This window comes from Protopterus annectens, chromosome 9.part0 (genome assembly GCF_019279795.1).
Source record: "Protopterus annectens isolate FY-2018-M chromosome 9.part0, PAN1.0, whole genome shotgun sequence".
Taxonomy (NCBI): domain Eukaryota; kingdom Metazoa; phylum Chordata; order Ceratodontiformes; family Protopteridae; genus Protopterus; species Protopterus annectens.
This window is the reverse complement of record NC_056743.1, coordinates 1,153,592,019-1,153,611,564: the sequence shown is the minus strand read 5'-3', so window position 1 is coordinate 1,153,611,564 and position 19,546 is coordinate 1,153,592,019. Positions and strand designations below refer to the sequence as shown.

Sequence of the window (19,546 nt, the reverse complement as noted above, 5' to 3'; positions counted from 1 at the left end):
TTTAAGACCTTTTAAGGCTACTGCACACAAATATGCTTCACACTTGTCATACTACCTACTGTCCCTGATGTCAAGCGAGATGCAAGTTGCTACTAGAGTTCAGTAGCCTGATGGACAGGGGATAGAAGCTTCTGCTAAATCTGGCTGTTTTGCAACATACGTATGACATCGCCTCCCAGATGTTAGGTGCAGGAACAGTCCGCATGTAGGGTGGGTGCAGTCCATGACTATTTTCCTGGCATTACTGAGACAATGAGACTGTTGCAAGTCTTGAATGGATTCTAAATTGGTCCTGGTAATCTTTTTTGCTGCTTTCACCATTATTTGGAGGGACTTGTGGTCCTGTGGTGGAGCAGCTGCCATACCAAGCTGTAAAACAGTTTGTCAGTATGCTCTCAACTGTGCCCCTGTGGAAGGTCATGAGATTTGCTCTTCTCAACCTTTGCAGAAAGCATAGGCATTGCTGTTCTTTCTTGACACTCTACCCCAAAAAACTTGGTGCTTTTTACCCTCTCCATTGTTTCCTCATTGATTGTGAGTGGGGAATGTTTCTTATGGTTTCCTCTAAAATCCACAATTACCTCTTTGGTCTTGTTCACACTGAGGCCAGATTGTTGTTACCACACCAAGTTATCAGACATCTTCCCTCCTCTCTATAGGCCATTTCCTCCTCATTGCTGAGGAGTCCCACAACTGTGGTATCATCTGCAAACTTGATTATATGATTACAGCTGTACTTGGCAGTGCAGTCGCACGTCAGCAAAGTTAATAGCAGAGGGCTCAGAACACAGCCATGAGTACACCAGTGCTCAAGGTGATACTACCTGAAGTGTTCTTTCCTGCATATACCATTTGTAGCCTTTCAGTAAGGAAGTCCAGAATCCAAATGCACATTGGAGTGCAGACACCTAGTCTATTCTGTCAGGAGCTCCTGGATGACTCTTTTTTGCAACAGCTTTTGGACTTCTTGAGCTGCGTATTCCCTCTGACTGGATGGTATGTCGGGAGATTCCTCCTGGGTTCTGGATGTGGAAGTGAAAATGGGAATATAATAACCTCTGGATATTATACTTGGCACCCAAGCATTGTCTAAGATTTTGCAGGCATCTAGGTGTATTGAAACAAGACCCTCAACTGCCTCCAGAGATGGTCAGTAGGGCAGCACTTCAGGAGCGCTGATAGGGCCCATCAGTGAAGGAGTCTCTGAAGCCCTGGTTTTGTGGACCCCCTCAAACTATTGGGTGTCTACTATTGAAACCTCCTTCTCTGCCTCTGGAGGAAGTATCCCTGCGCATGTCCTGAAAAGACTCATGAGACTTCTGGAACAAAGTTTTCTTCCCTTCCCACTGGTTTCTACAGAAGGTCCTCTGAGGAACAGAAAACTTAATATCCATGGCAAATAGGATCCTTCCTTCCAACTCACTGAGGGTAAGCATTTATTTTACTAATGGACCTAACAAGGAGGAGCTATCAAAGGCAGCATTAACAAAGGACGCCTAAGGGTTTTGCAAAGTTGCACAGCCTCATCCAGGCATGTCTCCTTAAAGCAATGCCTGAACCGGCTGCTTGTGAGGCATCCTCCACTGTATGGGAGATCAACCTAATCGAAAATTAACAATGGATGACAGAGTAGTCAGTTGGGGACAGATCTTTTTGAAGTCCTCTGCTGACATGTTATCAGCAAGAGAGTTTGACAGCTCCTTGATCAAATCTCTTTGAAGTTGGTAAAGTGTGCCAAATAATTTAATGACCTCAGCACGAATGTGGTTGAGGCATAAATGCTCTTTCCAAAACTGTCCATCATTCTGGATTCGCTGTTCATTGGATGGGCAGAGGAGCTCTGCTAGCTCCTTTTTTGTGGCCACCGCCACAACAATGGCATCAACTGGAACAACTCTGCTCCAATATGACCTGTCTGTAGGTGGGACTAGAAATTTATTTGGGGATGGGCTTGACCATGTGGTTCCTTGCAGGCACATTGAGAAAAAAAATCAAGTTTGCCTGCTGCTGGTGGGGGGGGGGGGGGGTCACTCAAGATGTAGATGGGCACACCCTGAAGGCCTCCAAGAACACAATCTTCAGAAGAAGGTCAGGCAGACAAGCCACTTTTCTGTTTAAGTCTCTCTAGGATGTCCCTGAAGGAGATGTCATCTGGTGGTAATCATGGGGATCCCTCTCCCTCAAAGTCAAGTGACTTCGGTAACGGACTCCATTGGCGAGTCTTATGTGCCTCCTCTTGAACATCTTCTTCGAAGGGACCGCCTTTGTGAGGTGTTCATGACAGGTGTTGGAAGAAAGGGGAGCTTCCCCAGGGGGAAGATCATGGAGGCTTTCCCAGGGTAGGCTGACCCGTAGCAGGAATGATGGGTTCATAGCTCGGACCTGACAAGGGACAGGAAGGATCCAAGATGTGACAGGAAAGCTCTCTATATAAAGAGAAGGCTCTTTATCACCTGGAAAGCAGATGGACTGGAGGAAAGCTCTCCCATCTCCCTCAGAGCAGAGGCAGCAGAGGAAGAAAGATCGGGGGCAATCCTGGATTTGTGGCCTCCAGAAAGAATCGGATTCGAGCTGTTGCTATCAAGGGCACAGGCACCGAGAGGAATGGATGAAACTTAACTCCTCTCCTCGGACCAGAAGTCAACATCTCGGATCAGAGGAAATTGGAGGAGGGTTGGTCAGGGAAATAGCTGGAATTGAGAAAGGGGGTTTACTCAGATCAGACACCGAATCTCTTGGGTATCCAGGACCCTGGAACTTGAGATCGCTGGTCAGATTGGGAGAACCCCCATCTGGATCTGAGCCTTGAGGAATCGCTGCACTATCCTGTCCAAATCCACTTCAGAGAAACTTCTCCAGGATCTGGACGATGCAATGGATGCAGGTCTAGACTGTTTAAGGGTTTCTAACAACTTAGAGGGCAAAGCTGGGGAAACCAGTCTCATTGTAAACTCAGGAGTTCGACTCCTAGCCTTCAGATCCGTAGTCCTAGGATCTGAACTGGTGACAGATGCCATAGGGGAATTAGACACTGTAATGACTTTGAACAGACCCTAAGAGAGCTTTGGATCTGAGGGAGTAGATATGGGTTTAGGATTTGAAGTGATTGGATCTGAAGTCCGGTTAGATTTAGGAGGAGCCTCCGAAGAAACCCTCAATGATTTGGGAGGGCGCTTCCTAGAGTCAGAAAAGACCTGCTGATATTTTGAGGGGGGTTGAACCACTGGGGAAAAAGATGAGAGTCTGGAAATGGGCCTTTTAAGATAAGTTTGTTACGGTGATCGGCAATAGCTTCAAGACTGAAACCAGCACAAATATCGTAAGCTAATCACAAGTGCTCAGGCACCAAACATTACACACATTTCTTGTGAGCATCAGAATGGAGACTTTTGTGCCCACAAGAACACTGTTTATACCCTGAAGGTTTATTGGACATGCTGTTAACTAGCAAAGATCTCAACAAAATACAGCACAGTTCAAAGTACTAAAAATATAGTACACACTATGGACCAATTAAAGAATATCAATGAAGCTAAGATAAATGTTCTTTTCTGGGTAAAAAGAGCAGAGACTGACAAATCACAAAGTCAGGGAAAAGGAAGCAGAAAGATCTAACACCTAGGAAAACTCAAGCAGGTAGGTAGAGGAGGTGGTAATAACTATACAATTCAATAAAAAGAAGAAATTGTAACAATTAGAAAAAATTCACTCTTAAAAGCTAGGGACCAGGTCTAACATCTTGTCACAAAGGCAGCAAATGAGATCTGAGGTGCTGGGCATAGTGTATTGCATTATAGGTAGAAGGAGGAGCTCGGGACTAAGGATCCAAGTCTTGAAAATGTGCCAGAATAGGACCCATAACCCATCAGTGAGGAAGAATGAAAAGGACAGCACCAGATTAGTTTATTCTATTGCATCTAAAATTGAAGTATTTATGGCTTATTCCAGTATTATGTAGTGAACATTTTTTTCAGAGAGTTACACAAGGATTTGTTTCAATTTTTGAAAGTCATTGACCCTGTTATACCAAATATTTTTGGTATACCTAAAGTACACAAGGAAGTGTATAATCCACTGTTTATACCTATCATGGCAGTTGGAGAGTCAAAGACTGATCCCCTAGCCAAGTTTATTGACATAAAATTAAAAAAAAATGTGTTAAAGACCTACGATTGGGTTATTAGATACTTTTTTTTTTTAAACAGACATTCAAGTATTTATTTTTTTGATAGTAATGATCATCTAGTGATCATTCATGAGGTTGCTTTATATACGGTTGTGCCATATGAGTTAGGGTTAAGACAGTTTCACAAAATGTCAATGAACTATGAAAAATTATCGAATGAAGACAGGTTAAACTATTAAGTGATTTTATGGATAGTTCTGAAAAATAACATTGTTGGATTTGATGGTGAATTTTTCCAACAAATTTTAGGGGCTGTAATGGGTACTGCAGCAGCCCCTGTACATGCTAATATGGTTTTATGCTACTGGTAAATACATTTTATTTTCATTTCTAAGTTTATTGAGGCCATTAAACTTTAGAGTAGGTACCTGGATGACATTCATTCTCTGGCTGGGAACAAAGGAATTAGGAGAATTCTTAATATTTCCCTACTTCCACTGATGTTTTGAATTTTACTGTTACTATTACTTTGTAGACTATTTGGATATCAAGTTATACAAGGACAGGTGTCAGGGTGGTTTTCAATCAACTATTTTTAGGAAGCCATCTTTTTGGATGTATACTTGTACTTCAACAGAAATCACCTACATGGACAGAAGGATAATCCAGTAAGAGGACAAATGATACATCTATCTCTAAATAACAGACAATAAAATATTTGAAAATGAGACTAAGTTGAAATGTACATTAAGAGAACATGACTACCCTAGTAAATTAATGAGGTGTCTGAAGAGATTAGACAAAAAGACTTGTTAATTTCTTTATAATTTTAAATTAATTTGCCCTCTTCCAATGAGGCATTTTAATGAAAATTTGAATAAAGTTATGATTTTAAATGCATTCACATTTAGACAAAATGATCAGAAATATTTTAATTAGTTTGCAAAAAACTTTTAATAATGAAATTTGGAATATATTAGGAGATCTTCCCCAATTTGTATACAAAAGGAAAAGGAGTTATAAAACATATTTTAGAGACAAAAAGTAAGAGACTTAAGATTAAGCAGGGTAAAATTAAAAACATGTGACTGTTGCAATTTTTGTAGGTATGCTTATGAAGCTCCTAATATCAGGGTGGTGAGCTATCCAGCTCTTTGGTATGCACTGGCACATCTGACTTTAAAACATCTGGTGTGGTCTATATTGCCCTCTGTACTTCATGTGAAAGTTCTTATGTAGGTAAAACTGAAAGAGGTTTGAAAAAAAGAATTTATGAACATGTATATGATTATCTGGAAAAAGAACAAGAATACTGCATTATGTAAACATGCTATGGAAAGTGAGCATTTAAAAAATTATATTTTTTGTTGTGGAATAAGTGAAAGGAAGAGGTGGCGCCTGGGAAACTCTATTTGAATGAAATCCAGAGTCCTGGGTAAAATGAACAGTGATGATTCTTAAGATCTGCTAAGCTGTAATATTAATATGCAGGTTTGGAAGTTACTATTTGCCTATTTTTATGTTTATAATGTTTACAAGATAGAGATATTTCAGCCGTTTCCCTTTATGAATATTTTGGTATACCACGTGAATGCTAGAAGTCATGTAAATGTTTCTGATATCATGTGATTTAGACATAGGTATATATAGAGAGTTTGTGCGTACTATTGTTTTAAAGTTCTGAAGTCAGAGTTTTTAAGGATGAAAGTGCTTAACTTTCATTAAGACATGTTTTGTGTGTTGGACTACAGCTGATTTTCTTTTACTACTCCTTATGGATTTTCCTTGTAGACTGTTTCTAAGCTGCTACAACCCACTCTTACTTGTGACAAGAGTAATGAGACCCCAGCTCTTAATGGAATTGAAGAAACCACGCAGTTAACTAAACGGACAGAGTGCTGGAAGAGGTTGACCAGATGGGTAAAGCAACAACTGCAGACGCTACAGTAGAAAAACAGGTCATCTTTTGAGATGGTCATAGCAGGTGAAACCAAATTTATAGGGACAAAAACAGGGTTATGAGAATGACTTTGGCTTTGTACATCCTGGCTTTTTGCAGAAATCTAGATATTAGTGGAATGGGAGGGAGGTGTAAAGGAAACTTGGGGACCAAATGTGGGTGAATACATCCCTTGGTGATTATCCCTGCTTTGAGATGGAGAAAAAGTTCCCGCATTTGGTGTTGGATGGTGTAGCAAACAGATCACAATAAGGAATGCGCCATCTGATAATTGTTTTCTGGACTACTGACTGGCTGGGAGATGAGTGAATACCTGTTTGCTCAACCAGTCTGCAATTATACTGGATGTCCCCAGGGTGTGTATTATGAGAAAGTGATGTGAAGTAATGGCCCATTCACATACCAGCTTCCCAGTAAAGGTGGGAATAATAATGGACTCCTCCTGATTTACTGAAATAACACACCACAGCCAAGTTGTCAGAATGGATGGGCACCACACCTTTGAGAAGACAGTCTTGGAAAGCCTGCAATGCTAGGAAAGCCACTCATCGCCAATACACTAATGTGTAACTGGGCCTAGTGTGTGTTCCACATCCCTTGGACTGTTCTGTTCAAGAAATGCCCCCCTTCCCATTCCAGCAAGGATGCATCCGTGGTTACAGTGGCTATGGATGTCTGCTGGACCAAAAGGAGTTCCAGAGACCAGATTGGGTGGGTTCATTTACAACAGGTGCTTCTTGCAGGCTTTGGAAACATTGATTGTATTCCTCATTCCACTGTTCTCTCAAAATCCACTGCAGTACTCTCATAAGTAATCTGTAATAAAGAACTGTTTGGACAGTGTCTGCCATGAGATCTAATATTCAAAGAACCATTTTCTGCACCTGTTCTTAGGTTTCATATGGAATGCTAGACTTCTTTGACTATTCTTTCTTGATGCAGTATTGACACCTATTTTGTGCTGTCTAAATGACAACCTATAAAAAAGTTAGCAACTGAGATGGCTCCAGGTGGGATTTTGGAATGTTTACTGAAATTTCCAAGGATAGACATAACTTAAGTATGGTCTTGCCATAATGAGTTTTTGTTTTCTAGATGCAACAATGAGTCAGTCATCTAGGTAGGGAAATATTTTCCCAGAATGCATATATGGCCAGCAAGCGCAGCCATACATTTTTTGAGCAGTCTTTACAAAGTTGTAGCATTTAGACTGGGGTTAAATCAGTGTCAAAATGTTATGCATGGAGAAAGGCACATTGAATCTTGCAAAAAATCAGATACATTTTGTTTCAGTGTATAATAGTCTGAGCAATGGGATTAATAAAATATTACATAGCTGCTGGAAAATTTTACTTCAGGACACGGAATTTAAGAGAATAATAGCAAATAGTCCTTGTATTTCCTATAAAAAAAGGAAAAAGTTTGAAAGATTTTTTGGTTTCTAGCTATTTCTCTATGCCTAATGAGATACTGTACACAATTCCTGCAATGAGGGGTACTCACCCTTGTGGTGGTTGCTCTGTTTCTGTGTTACAAATTTTATGAAAATAAATGGTATTAAGTTTTCTCCTGGTGGTAGCTTTTCATGTAACAGTGAAGGGATAATATATGCTCTCAGCTGCCCTTGAAATTAATTTTATATAGGAGAAAGCAAAAGGAAATATAAGGTAAGAATACAGGAACATACAAGAGATATAAAGAATGGTAAAATAGAAAGCAATGTTGCAATGCATTTTAAAACAGTTCACAATGCTGAGTATTCTTTGTTAAAAGCTTCTGTTTTAGAGCAAGCTTTTATGAAAATTGGTGAAATATGTGATATTAAGGACAAATTTCTTTGAAAAGAATTTGTTTATATTTTAAAGTTCAATACTATGGTATCTGTAGGCTTAATTTAGAGATTAATTGGAAACAATAGAGCAAGCTTTTATGAAAATTGGTGAAATATGTGATATTAAGGACAAATTTCTTTGAAAAGAATTTGTTTATATTTTAAAGTTCAATACTATGGTATCTGTAGGCTTAATTTAGAGATTAATTGGAAACAATTACTATGTAATTGAATAATTAATGAATGGTAAAGTCTGTGTAAAGCTGTGTGTTTTGTATTACTCCTGGAAGGCTGTAAGCAGAGGCGCTAGAGTTTTGAGTTTTTTTATTAAACCTGTGTTTGTGCTGTGGCCAGTTGTGGATTTCTTCTTGCTGCTGTTCAAGTTGTTACATACACATTTATTGAGCACCTGGGGGGCTGTGGTGAGACTAAATGGTAATGTTGTGAATTGGTAATGACTGGCTCACACCTGGAAGCTTAGCCTTAGTCTTGTATGTTTTAACTATCTTGCTATAAACGTTAAGTGTCCTGATGATCCAAAACCAACATCCAATCACCTGCAAGCATGGAATGATGGATTCTACTGTGACCTTCCAGAATGATTCCTTCTTCACATATCAATTTAGGTGACTGACATCTAAAGTGGATCTGAAGTCATGAGTCTTTCTTGGGCCCCAAGAATAACCTAGAGTATTAACTGGGCCCTCTCCGGTTGGGACCTCTCTTTTGGAGAATGGTTTGCGCTTCTTGTTCTGTTACCTTCCTTTGAGAGGGTGGCAGTGTTGGAGGATAGCGCAGTTGTTTTGGCTTTAATAAAAGTGGTATAAGATAGCCTCTGGACATAAGTTCATAGGTAGGTGTTAGGCTAGCTGCTCTTGCAAGGCCATTTTGTTTCTGTTTTGGTGCTCAAATTAACTTATCCCATTTGGCTAGAGATTAGCCTTAAACACCTCATGGTCCACAACTATACATTACCCATAATGAGAATAACTGGGATCATACTACAGATGTGAGGGAGCCTACGCATGTGATAAAGCATTTAGGAGCTCCTTCTGTCCATTAGTAGCAAGGGGGCAGTTCTGAGGTAAAGGTTCTACTTCCCATCCACAGAACCAAGTTGTTCTTGAATATGGACAGGGATGAACTTTGTTATATGTGGATGGCGAGTCTGTTCCACAGCAGCTGTATCCACTGCAAGATATACCTATCCCTCCAAACCATTCTGCTTATGTTACAGATTAGGTTTATATCCTAGACCAGGTATTTCTGATGCCATTTGGCTTGCTGATGTGCAATACATCCATCAGTATTGGGTTGGAGGATGCCTGGTAAGCCAGACACAGTTCACCTTTTAGAAGTCTACAGGATACGGAGTATAGTGACTGGACTTTCAGTTGATCCATATACAGCATGTTGTTTAGGCCTTGTATCCTTTTGGTAAGGTATCTCTGAAGGAATTCCAGTTGTTGCAAGTTTCTAGACAGACTCATTCCAATGGAGGCATTATACTCCGTGACTGGTATAATGAGGACTGAGTAAAGACAGATGACATCTATAGATCTAGATAAAATCTCTTTGTTTACATGCTACGCAATATAAACAAACATTCTTAAAACAATGGGCACATGCTGGTCAAAAGTTAGGTCACTGTCCAAATCCCAAACAACTGCATCAACTCTTAGGAGTGTATTGTCAATGTAGTACCTCCCTGGGGTAGATGACTTTCAAAGCCCTTTGGTATTGGCTTTTACTTCAGAAAAACAAATGGCAAACAGGAGAGGCCAAAGCACAGAACCCTGGGGAACTCCACTGGTGAATGGTCTCTTTGTGGAGGTAACTTCCCCTACTTTGATTTCCTGCATCCTATCTGTGAGACAGTTGGAAATCCAGCAGGTAATATAGAGGTTTAAATCCTAGTCCATTTAATTTATGGGCTATGCACGAGTGGGGAAACTGTGTCAAAAGCTTTGGTCAGATCAAGGTATACAGCATGTACTGCTTTGACTTTTTCCATTGCTCTGATGACCTTTTCTAAAACGTCCATCAGGTTGAGTAAGCATGCCTTGTCCTTGATGAATCCAAACTGAGACAGGTCCAGGGACTGGAGGTCACTATGTCCAGAGTGATTAGTTTGTGAAAAACTAAAACACTGCCAGCCTAGCTAGACAGGATTTTGTAAATAATTCTATATCAACAGTAAATATTAATAAAATCCACAGGCTGTTCCACAAATGCAAAGAAAACTGTTAAATGTTGAACTTGAACTTCACAAATGTAACCACAGTGCACTCTGCTGGAAGAAAGCTGATAAGTCAAGCATTGTATGTCTGATCTCCAACCAACTTGGAGACCTGCTGTTTGGACTAAGGAATTCCCTCCATTGTTTTGTGACCAGAGTTGATTGCTAGATTTTGCATGTATAATGTCTTTTATTGCTGTGGGTTCCTGGCAGCTGCAAGATCAAAGAAATGTCAAAACTCAGTTTCTGTTAGCCTGGGAACCAGAGAAGAATGATGTAATCTAAAATGAGTCAGCAGTACCGTGTTAACAATTTAAAGACTTTCTCTGAGAAAGATACAGCATTTTGCATTTGGCTTCAGAACGGACAACTCACCAGCTCTTTGCCTTGTAAGTAGGGTATTTACTTGTGACTTCTCTTAGAAACTGATAGAAAATAGTAAGTTTAGTCTAGCTGTTTCCTATATTTATGTCAGACTATTCTACAGTATAATTTTAAGCATTTTCCTGTCATTTCTGAACTCTTGACAAGTACTGTGTTGAATTGTGGAGATTTGTCTTGTGTTTTTATTATTTATTATTAAATATTTTTAAACCTTTCAACTGTGGCTGTTTTGTATAGAGATCATTTAAGCTCTACAATACATTGCATGTAATATAGTGATACTGTCCAAGCCACTCCAATAGCCTTAAAAGTTCTGGTCACACTTACTAATTGGATAACAGTATTATTGCACAGCAAAACTGGTCACCCTTTGATAAGGGCCTTATTGGTAAAAACACAAGAATAATCGTACACAAAGGTCCACAGTCAAACAATATTAAGTAAATCTTGATAATACAAAAAAATGGCTACAACCAAGGCTGAATGAATAAAATCTCTTTATTAATACAAGATGAGTGCTTTCAGGCACTATAGCCCTTCATCAGATAACATCTCACACAGATACCAGGAAATTTAAATGACAAACAGCCAATCAAAACTCAGTAAAAAGCCCTCCTTTTCAAGGCTGGTTTTAAAGGAACTACACCATTCAAACCCAGTAGCTTGTCAGCACCTAGTTCAATTATCCATTTCATTTCACAAAATTCAGTATGATTCTTTATATCACCTCCTCGAATATTCTCAATAGTTTGTATAACGATAAATAAAAAATAATGACCATTATTAGATTCAACATGTTGAAACAACGCATTATGAATATTTTCACATCTGATGTCAGATATGTTTCAATATCCTATCCTTAAGTTTGCAATTGGTTTTGCCAACATAGTATGCCTTGCATACTTGGCAAACAGCAATATAAACATTTCCAGAGTTACAGTCAGCATATGTTTTCAAGGTACAGCTTTGTCCAGTGCCTGGATGAATAAACTGATTATTGCCTAAGACATAGTTACAAGCTTTACAATGATGGCATCTAAATGTGCCCATATGTGTAGAGACAGGTTTAAATCATTTCAATTTCCTGGTATCTGTGTGAGATGTTATCTGATGAAGGACTACAGTGCCTGAAAGCGCTCATCTTGTTTTAATAGATTTTTATTCATTCAGCCTTAGTCGTAGCCGTTTTTTTGGATTATCAGGGCCTTATTGGTAGCTGATAAATAGGGGTTTTGGTGGCAGTGGATTACTACATTATAGCCTGGGCAGAAGGGGCATACCTAGTGAACCTGTGCCAGCCTTCCCCAGGAGTGTCTGTGTGTTTGTATATAAATCACATCTCAAAGTGTGTCTGTGTGTGTGTGTCAGCTACTTGGGCAGAGACATGAAGCACTGGCTGGACAAGGAGTGCTGGAAGGACTTTGCTTGGAACCCTGGTTAAGGACTCCACTCTATAGCTGTACCAGTGGGGAGTCTTACTGGGGATCTGGAGAGAAAGGGAGAAACCAGACCCAGACTGACTGTGATCTCTGTGTGATCTTAAGGGAAATTGTACTTTACTGTGTGTGTACTTATCTTTTCCAATGTGCACACCCCTCACTGGTGTTAGTGATGAGGATTGAGGCTCCTTGATTACTGGGCCAGTGCATAGGCATCACAGTTTCATAGGTCTAAAATTATTTGATCTCCCAAACTCAAATGACTTATGTGATGGCCTGGCATGCAAATATACTCAAGGAGAGATCCCCCCCATCCCCGACTGCCTCTCAAGTTGGATAGTGAGGTAAAAATTTGGGGTTGGTATTATTGTGGACCTGAAGAGGTCATGTAAAACCCCTTGCTAGTCAAAACCACTTCTGTCTCACCCAGTGGCAGCTAACATAGAAAGATTCCCTTCCTTCAGTAACCTCTATCAAAGGGTTACCTGTTCTGAGTGCGCTGGGATTTTCAAAACTGAAGGGTGTTTGGCCTCCTCCTGGTTTCTTTGAAATGACCTCTGCAAGACTGAAATACTGACCCTGTGAAGATGTTGCCCTCCTATTCACAATGCTGCAGCTTATCTGACTTTCTGACCAAACAGAATCGAACCATCAAATGAGGCACTGATAACTGCAACCTTAAATAGATTCACAAATCCTGTTAAATGAAGCCAGGCTTAACACCACATTTATATGTCTGTACCCTGATCTATCTGTTCAATCCAATGGTACTCCACCTCCTACAAACTAGTTTTTTTTATTCCTCTACTCCACCTGTGTTGGTGCTTTTTTTTTTTTTTTTTTTGATTCTTCACTCTGTGCAAGTTCAGTGCAGACAACTTTCCCACTTCAGCCCAGTTACTAAGATAATTTGCTACAACTACATAACTTCTACCGCTGTTTATTCTCCCAACCACCATCCTTCTAGTACATTCAGCACTTGTTCTAGAGGAAATAAACTGCTCTTCCATGCAAAACCTTTCTTTTCTTTACTTTTTCCTAATATTCCTTTTAGCATTATTAATGTTAGTTTTATGATTTAGCAATGTCCATGCACTTGGTATATGAATTTAGGTGGCAAAGTTCTGCATCCTGGCTTATGAACTACTTTAAATTACACATAAATCAGGAATGACTGCCCCCCACCACCACCAAACACAGACACAGTCCTTGCCTAATTGGCAAAGTGTGGATACCACCTTTCCCAACATACTTACATGCAGTTTCTCATTGTCAGAAGTAACAGAATGCAAATCCTGTTTCAGCTTCTCCAACTCCAGGAGTCGGTTGTCTGCCAGTTCTTTATTTTCTTCCAACTCTGAATTCATCTCTTCAAACTGTAAACAGAGAAATATAACAAAGTAAGAAAGCACAATTCTCTGGTTGCAAAGCCCTCTTCAAGTACTAGAAGAAAAACAAACAACCTAAAAGGGAATAACCTGGCTAATACACCTATTCAAACCACAAAGGGTAGAAAATATGAATGTTAGTCGTCTGGTCAAAGCAGCTTAACTCATTAACCCCTAATACCTTCTCATGGTACGTGTGCTTAAACCAGATGTGCCATGAGAAGCTACAAATTACAAGCAGTTACCCCCCCCCCCCTCCCGAGTGCCTCCCACAAGCGAGAAAAAGTGTACTGGAGATTTTTAGTTTGCCTTAATGTAAAACACGCTGAAATCATAATTGAATGTATAATTTAATTTATATAGTTATGATTCAGCATGTTTTTACACTAAGGTTACATTAAAGTTCTTGCAGAAAATCCAGTTTAAAACTTTGCGATAAAGCAAGTGGCGGCAACCAATCGGATTCTTGGAATCCAAGCCACCACTTGCATAACACCTCCACCCCCAAATTGAACTTCTTTTGTTTCCTCCTAATAAAGAGGGTCCAGCAGCAGGTATTTTTTTTCTTTCTGCAAAGAATTGAAGATTTTACCTGCTACTGGATCCTCTCTTTAATTTTCCGCACTCCAGGATTTCACGGACCGCCATATAGGCACTACCAGGAGTTCCCATTCAGCTCGGAGAAACAACTACTTTCTTTTCCACCCAGTAGGTATTTATTTATTTTTTTTTACTAATCCAAAACTAAAAACTTAGAATCTAGAAAATGGGGTAGGAACCACTGTACATGGATGAGAACTGCCCAATTAGCACAGCCCAGAAGGTGGGGCAAAGGTACGAAATTCAGCCAGCCTCATGGTTATTTGATGCAGTTTTCCTTTCATCTTTTGACCGGTACTCTGCAAGGGATGAAGAGGATGTGCCAGCGACAAACAATCTCATTGTTCTATAAAGAATATGCCTCAGCACCACAAGCGTTTAATGCTCTTGCAAGTGCAAATAATTGTCGTAATTCACATGCCTCAAACTCCGATACTGCAAGCCATCTCTAAAGCTCTTTTTAATGCCATAATACTACAGTAAACATATCAGTACATCCATCTTTCAGTTATGATGCTCTGTTTTTTTTTCCTTGTTGTCGTCCAAAGACTGCCCTCATGTAGTTTAATGCCTCCTCGACACACACACAATTATGCATAAAGGACAACCCTTCTAAGTTGCTTCATGGAATAAAAACACTGCCATGCAGCTCCTGGAACTATTTCCCTGACTCCTGTTGCTGTACATAATTATTTTGCAGAAGCAGCACAGAATCACATTTCACTGTGCCGCCTTCTAGAAAAGTTCAAGAGCTTACCGTTCTACAGTTGATTGTGGGCCGGTACATTTAAAGAAAAAAGTTTAAAGAAAAAAATTAAAGTGATTCAAATGAACAGGATGTTTAGATCTACTAGAAAGTGCAAGTTTCAGAATAAAGTTCATAACAAATAACCTAAAATTAATAAATGCTAGTCTGAGTGAGATTGTGTTTTTTTTTTAATGTTTATGAAGTGTGTAAAGTAGTACGGAGTGATTTTTGCTTTCTTTACTATTAATGCATTGCTGCTTTTAGAATAATCTTTGCTGGTATGAAAAGCATGTCTAGTTAATGATCCTCTTACAAACTTTATGTAAAAAAGCACACTTAGAATAGACTGTTTAGTTTTATCTTTCATTAAAAGTTACACGTTTTAAACTTTTGCCATGTTTTTTTCAAGCATCATGCTTGATTAACATCTCATTTTGAGAGCCCTCTTTGGGTTTGACAGTGAGTGGGCATGCACTATATTTGTGAGGGTGCATATTTTATTATTGAGACGTAAACTGTATTTGTTAACTGGAAGGATTTTAGTTGGGTTTTGGAGTTTATTTGGGTAGTCGCTCTGAAAAGAGTTTGGGGTATTTGTTTGTGTTGCAAGGATATCGCCACATTGGGAGTTTCAGATGGGTTCCTTATTTGTTTTATGACTTTGTGGGTAGTTATTGCATTGCTCGTCACAAAATGTATCATGTGAACAGAATGCTGAGCTAGTGAAATGAACAGGAGAAATTCCTCCATATAGGCATTTGAGTGGTAATGTAACTCTTACCCAAGTCTATTTTATTTTTATTTGAGAAGACTTTCAGTACTTAATCCTCTTTGTTTCTCTCTATGTTTAGTTAGTTGACATTGGCTGTTTTCCACGTGCGGGTCATGGGTCGTCTTGTTGGCAAGAGAAGATAACCGCTGTTGCAGAACTCTTGGCCACGTGTTTATGAAGACTTGTACCACACAACATTTAGGTGCTTGCACTGATGCAAATAGGTGAATATTTATAGATATCACGAGCTATACATATTTTTGTTTGTTTCAGAGGTTATGACTATGAGCAATATTTCCTTAGAAATAGCAATATCTCAAGAATGGTAGTCCCTACATTTAGAAGCTAGAATGAAGCATTTGGTGTGAAATGTGTGTTGCATAAGTTATTGATGACTGCTAAAAAAATTTATGGAAAATATAAATTCTCTCTCATAAATTGAAAGCTTGTTCCAGAGAAGTGGCAGTCTCTGGGAGATGAGATTGGAGCTCTATTTTATGTGAATTGGGAGTTTGTTCAAGAGGAGTTGCCTTGGAGACAGTCAAGATGACCTGCGCTCTTGTGGCCCTGCATAAATATCACAGAAATTAAGGTGGTGATTCTAGCTTTAGAATCACACCACCACTTGTGGTCTTCAGTTGTGGGTCACGTGGCAAATGTTTTATTTTAGTGCTTGTGTATACTTGAACATACTACTGAGGGGGACATTGCAGGCAATGTTTTATTTTGGTTAGTGTGCATACCTGGAAGGGTTGCTGAAGGGGTTGTCGATGGAAATGTTGCATTCTAGTGCTTGTTCATAGTAGGATAGACTGCAGAAGGGGTCACTGGGGAGATCTTTTATTTTGGTTCTTGGGCATGCTCACACAGCATCAGATAAAGGTGTGTACTAACCATAACGTTCCATCTGTGTTGTCATTTTAGTGCTTGTGTATACTTGGACATACTATTGAATGGGTCATTGCGGGGAATGTTTCATTTTGGTTCTTGCGCATACTCGCACATCATTATCCAGACATGTGCTTGTGCATAATAGGACAGACTGTGGAAGGGGTCACTGGGGAAATGTTTAATTTTGGTACTTGTGCATACTCACACATCATAGTCCAGACATATGGAGAATACAGGAGATTGGTGCCACGTGTAGTTCATAACCAGTACTTACTAGAAATTCCTGCAGGTCTTTTAGTATTTCTGTAGTACTCTTGGCAGCTTTCCTGACCAGTTTTCGTCTAGTCTTTTCATCAATTTTGGAGGGAAGTCTGTCCCATATTTCTCCTTTTTGGTTGTTTTCACTGTGTTTCATTGTATATGAAATGCTCAGTAAGATGTAAGTGCTGTACTGCTTTGACTGAATTACTCTGGTCTTATATTACACTTGTACCAGGAATATAATGAATGTCTACTTAACAGGTAATGTGCAGCAGTTTTCCACCTGCACATTAGGGGTTCGTTTCTGCAAATTTTAGATCTGACTTTTGTTTGTTTTCTGAATGCTGGCATTGCTCAACCAGATATTTTGGACAATATTTCTGCATTTTGTACTTGTGTTATTGTACCCAGAGGGATGGTTAGGTGACAACATGAATTAGTACTTTATGGATTAAGTTGTAGACAGATCAGCCAAATAAGTGACATTTTGGCTTGGCTTACTGCATTTCTGATGATACTCAGTAGTTGACTGAGTGAGATAAAGGTTATTACTTGATGACTACTAACAGCATGGAGCTACCTTATATTTTGGAAATTTTTCTTGGCTTTGTCAGTCATGTTCATAGGTTCATACTAGGCTATCTGCCCTAAGGCATTTATAAGCCTAGCCAGAGTGTATTGGGCTTTCGCCACCCATTTTAAATTAATTGTGCTATGCCCTTTTTCGAGGTTAGTATACTGTGTAACAGTGACACAGAAGTGATACCCAGGGTAAACCTACGATTGAAGAGAGTCAATGAGGGACTCTGCCTAACCTGGACTGGGATTTTATTCCAGAGTGAAGGGAGCCTCTGGTTTATGAATCTGTCCCTCCAGCATGTCCTATTTATTTCAGTGCTGAGGTTCAAGTCTCTCGAGCGCGCAACTCAATGGGATTTGGAATTTCTGAGGTGCAGCATGTCCATTAATTCCGGGTTGGACATGGCTTTATACGTCAGGCACAGATCGCCTCTGAGCAGGCGGCATGCCACTGAGTAGAGCTGGAGTTTCCTTAACCGGGCAGCATATGGCATCTGTTTGAGCCCTTTGATCCTCTTGGTGAGGTACTTTTGGGGTCTTTCCAGTTGCTGCAGGTGTCTGGTAAGGTACATCCCAAAAGGGGCATTGTACTCAATTATGGGCCTCATGAGGGATGAGTAAAGAGGCATGATGACCTCCCCTGATCTAGATGCGAATCCCTTCATGATTAGGTGGGCTATATAAAATGTTTTTCTAACCACTTTGGTCACGTGGTTGTCAAATGAGAGATTGCCATCAACTTGGGTCCCCAGGTCCCTAATTACTTTTTCTGTACTTAATGGATTACCACCTATGTGGTAATTTGTGGGCACTTTGTTCTTGCCAAAGGGGATGACTATACACTTTTTGGCATTTAGCTTGAGGCCATGGCTCTGGCACCAGTTGTCTGTTTCTATGAGGCCCTTTTGGAGGATGCTTGTGTCAGCTGGAGAGTCGATTATGGCGCTCAGTTTGCAGTCATCTGTGAACTTGGTCAGCCACAGTCCTTCCGTGTTGGCCTGTACCTCAGAGAAATATATACCGAACAAGAGAGGTCCCAGGACTGAGCCTTGTGGGACGCCACTTGTAACTGGTTTGGACTCTGACATTGCTCCAGCAATTCTAACCGTGTGGGTTCTGTCCTTGAGCCAGTTTGCAACCCATCTAGTGACATAGGGGTTTATATTTAAGCTGCTGAGCTCATCTATAATGCCAGAGTGGGGTATTGTATCGAAGGCTTTTGCGAGGTCCAGGTAGGCTGTGTGGACCACCTTCCCCTCGTCAATGGCCTTGGTGACTGTTTCAAAGAAATCAACCAGGTTTAAGAGGCAGGATCTGCCCTTAAAGCCGAACTGGGTAGGATCCAGTGTCTGTAGGTCCCCAATATCTTTATTTATGAGGTCCATGATGATCCTTTCCATAGCTTTGCAGACTAAGCTAGTCAGGCTTATGGGGCGATAGTTTCCAGGATCCGTTGAGGCACCACCTTTGTGGAGAGGGACCACTGTTGCTGTACGCCACTCTTTGGGTACATATCCTGTAGTAAAGGCGAAGATTGAACAGTAGTTTTATGTTTGGGTTTAGCTCTTCTTGGAGTTCATGTAGGATGCAGCCCGGGACACCATCTGGTCCCATTGATGCTGTGTTTTTTGCTTTGGAGAGGGCGGCTCTTACCTGAGCATCAGAGATGTCACGGGGGTAGCACTCTGCTGGGATAGATATTTGCCTTTTTGGTGGGGAGGGGGGGAGAAGTTTGCGCTGAACCTGTCAGCTAGGATGTTGGCAATGTCTGTGGGTTTGGTGTATTTTTTTGTCATTTTGGACTAATTCTGAGCATATCTGGGAATTCCCACCCAGGTTCCTAACATAACTAAAGAAAGCCTTGTGATTATCCTTAATGTCCTGTGCAATTTTTCTCTTGAAGCTGGCCTTAGACGATTTTATGAATGCCCGTAGCTTTTTTTGCTAATGCTGATCAGAGATGCCTTCCCTTTTTGGGATTTTGCTCTATCATGCAGTAGCTTCCTCCTATTGTATAGTTTGTTTATGGCTGGGGTCCACCAGACAGGACATCTGCCTTTGGAGGATTGGGTCTTGGTTTTAATTTGGGATTGCATGATCCATGCATTCCTGAAGGTGTTCATAGAATGCGTTTATAAAGGATTCTGCGGTCTGGGCCGTATTATCCACAGGCCCAGGGGCTTTGAAGGATTCCACCTCGGTTTTGAGGAGTGTGAAATTTGCTTTAGAGAAGTTTTTCACTGTGGTTTTCTGGGCAGAAGGTGGGGTCCGGATGTGAATATCCAGTGAAATTAGTTTATGGTCTGGATCTTACCAGTGAGGGATACA

At 40.3% G+C, this 19,546-nt stretch overlaps 1 protein-coding gene across 1 annotated transcript in view; it reads right to left on the bottom strand.

The window, feature by feature from the left end:
- The window catches only part of RNF20 (ring finger protein 20), a 1,863,764-nt gene that overhangs the window by 1,398,224 nt on the left and 445,994 nt on the right, over positions 1 to 19,546 (bottom strand). Inside the window, exon 9 of the mRNA XM_044084026.1 lies at positions 13,236 to 13,355. Within this exon, the coding sequence (XP_043939961.1) occupies positions 13,236 to 13,355 (120 nt within the window). The remainder of the gene's footprint in view (positions 1 to 13,235; positions 13,356 to 19,546) is intronic.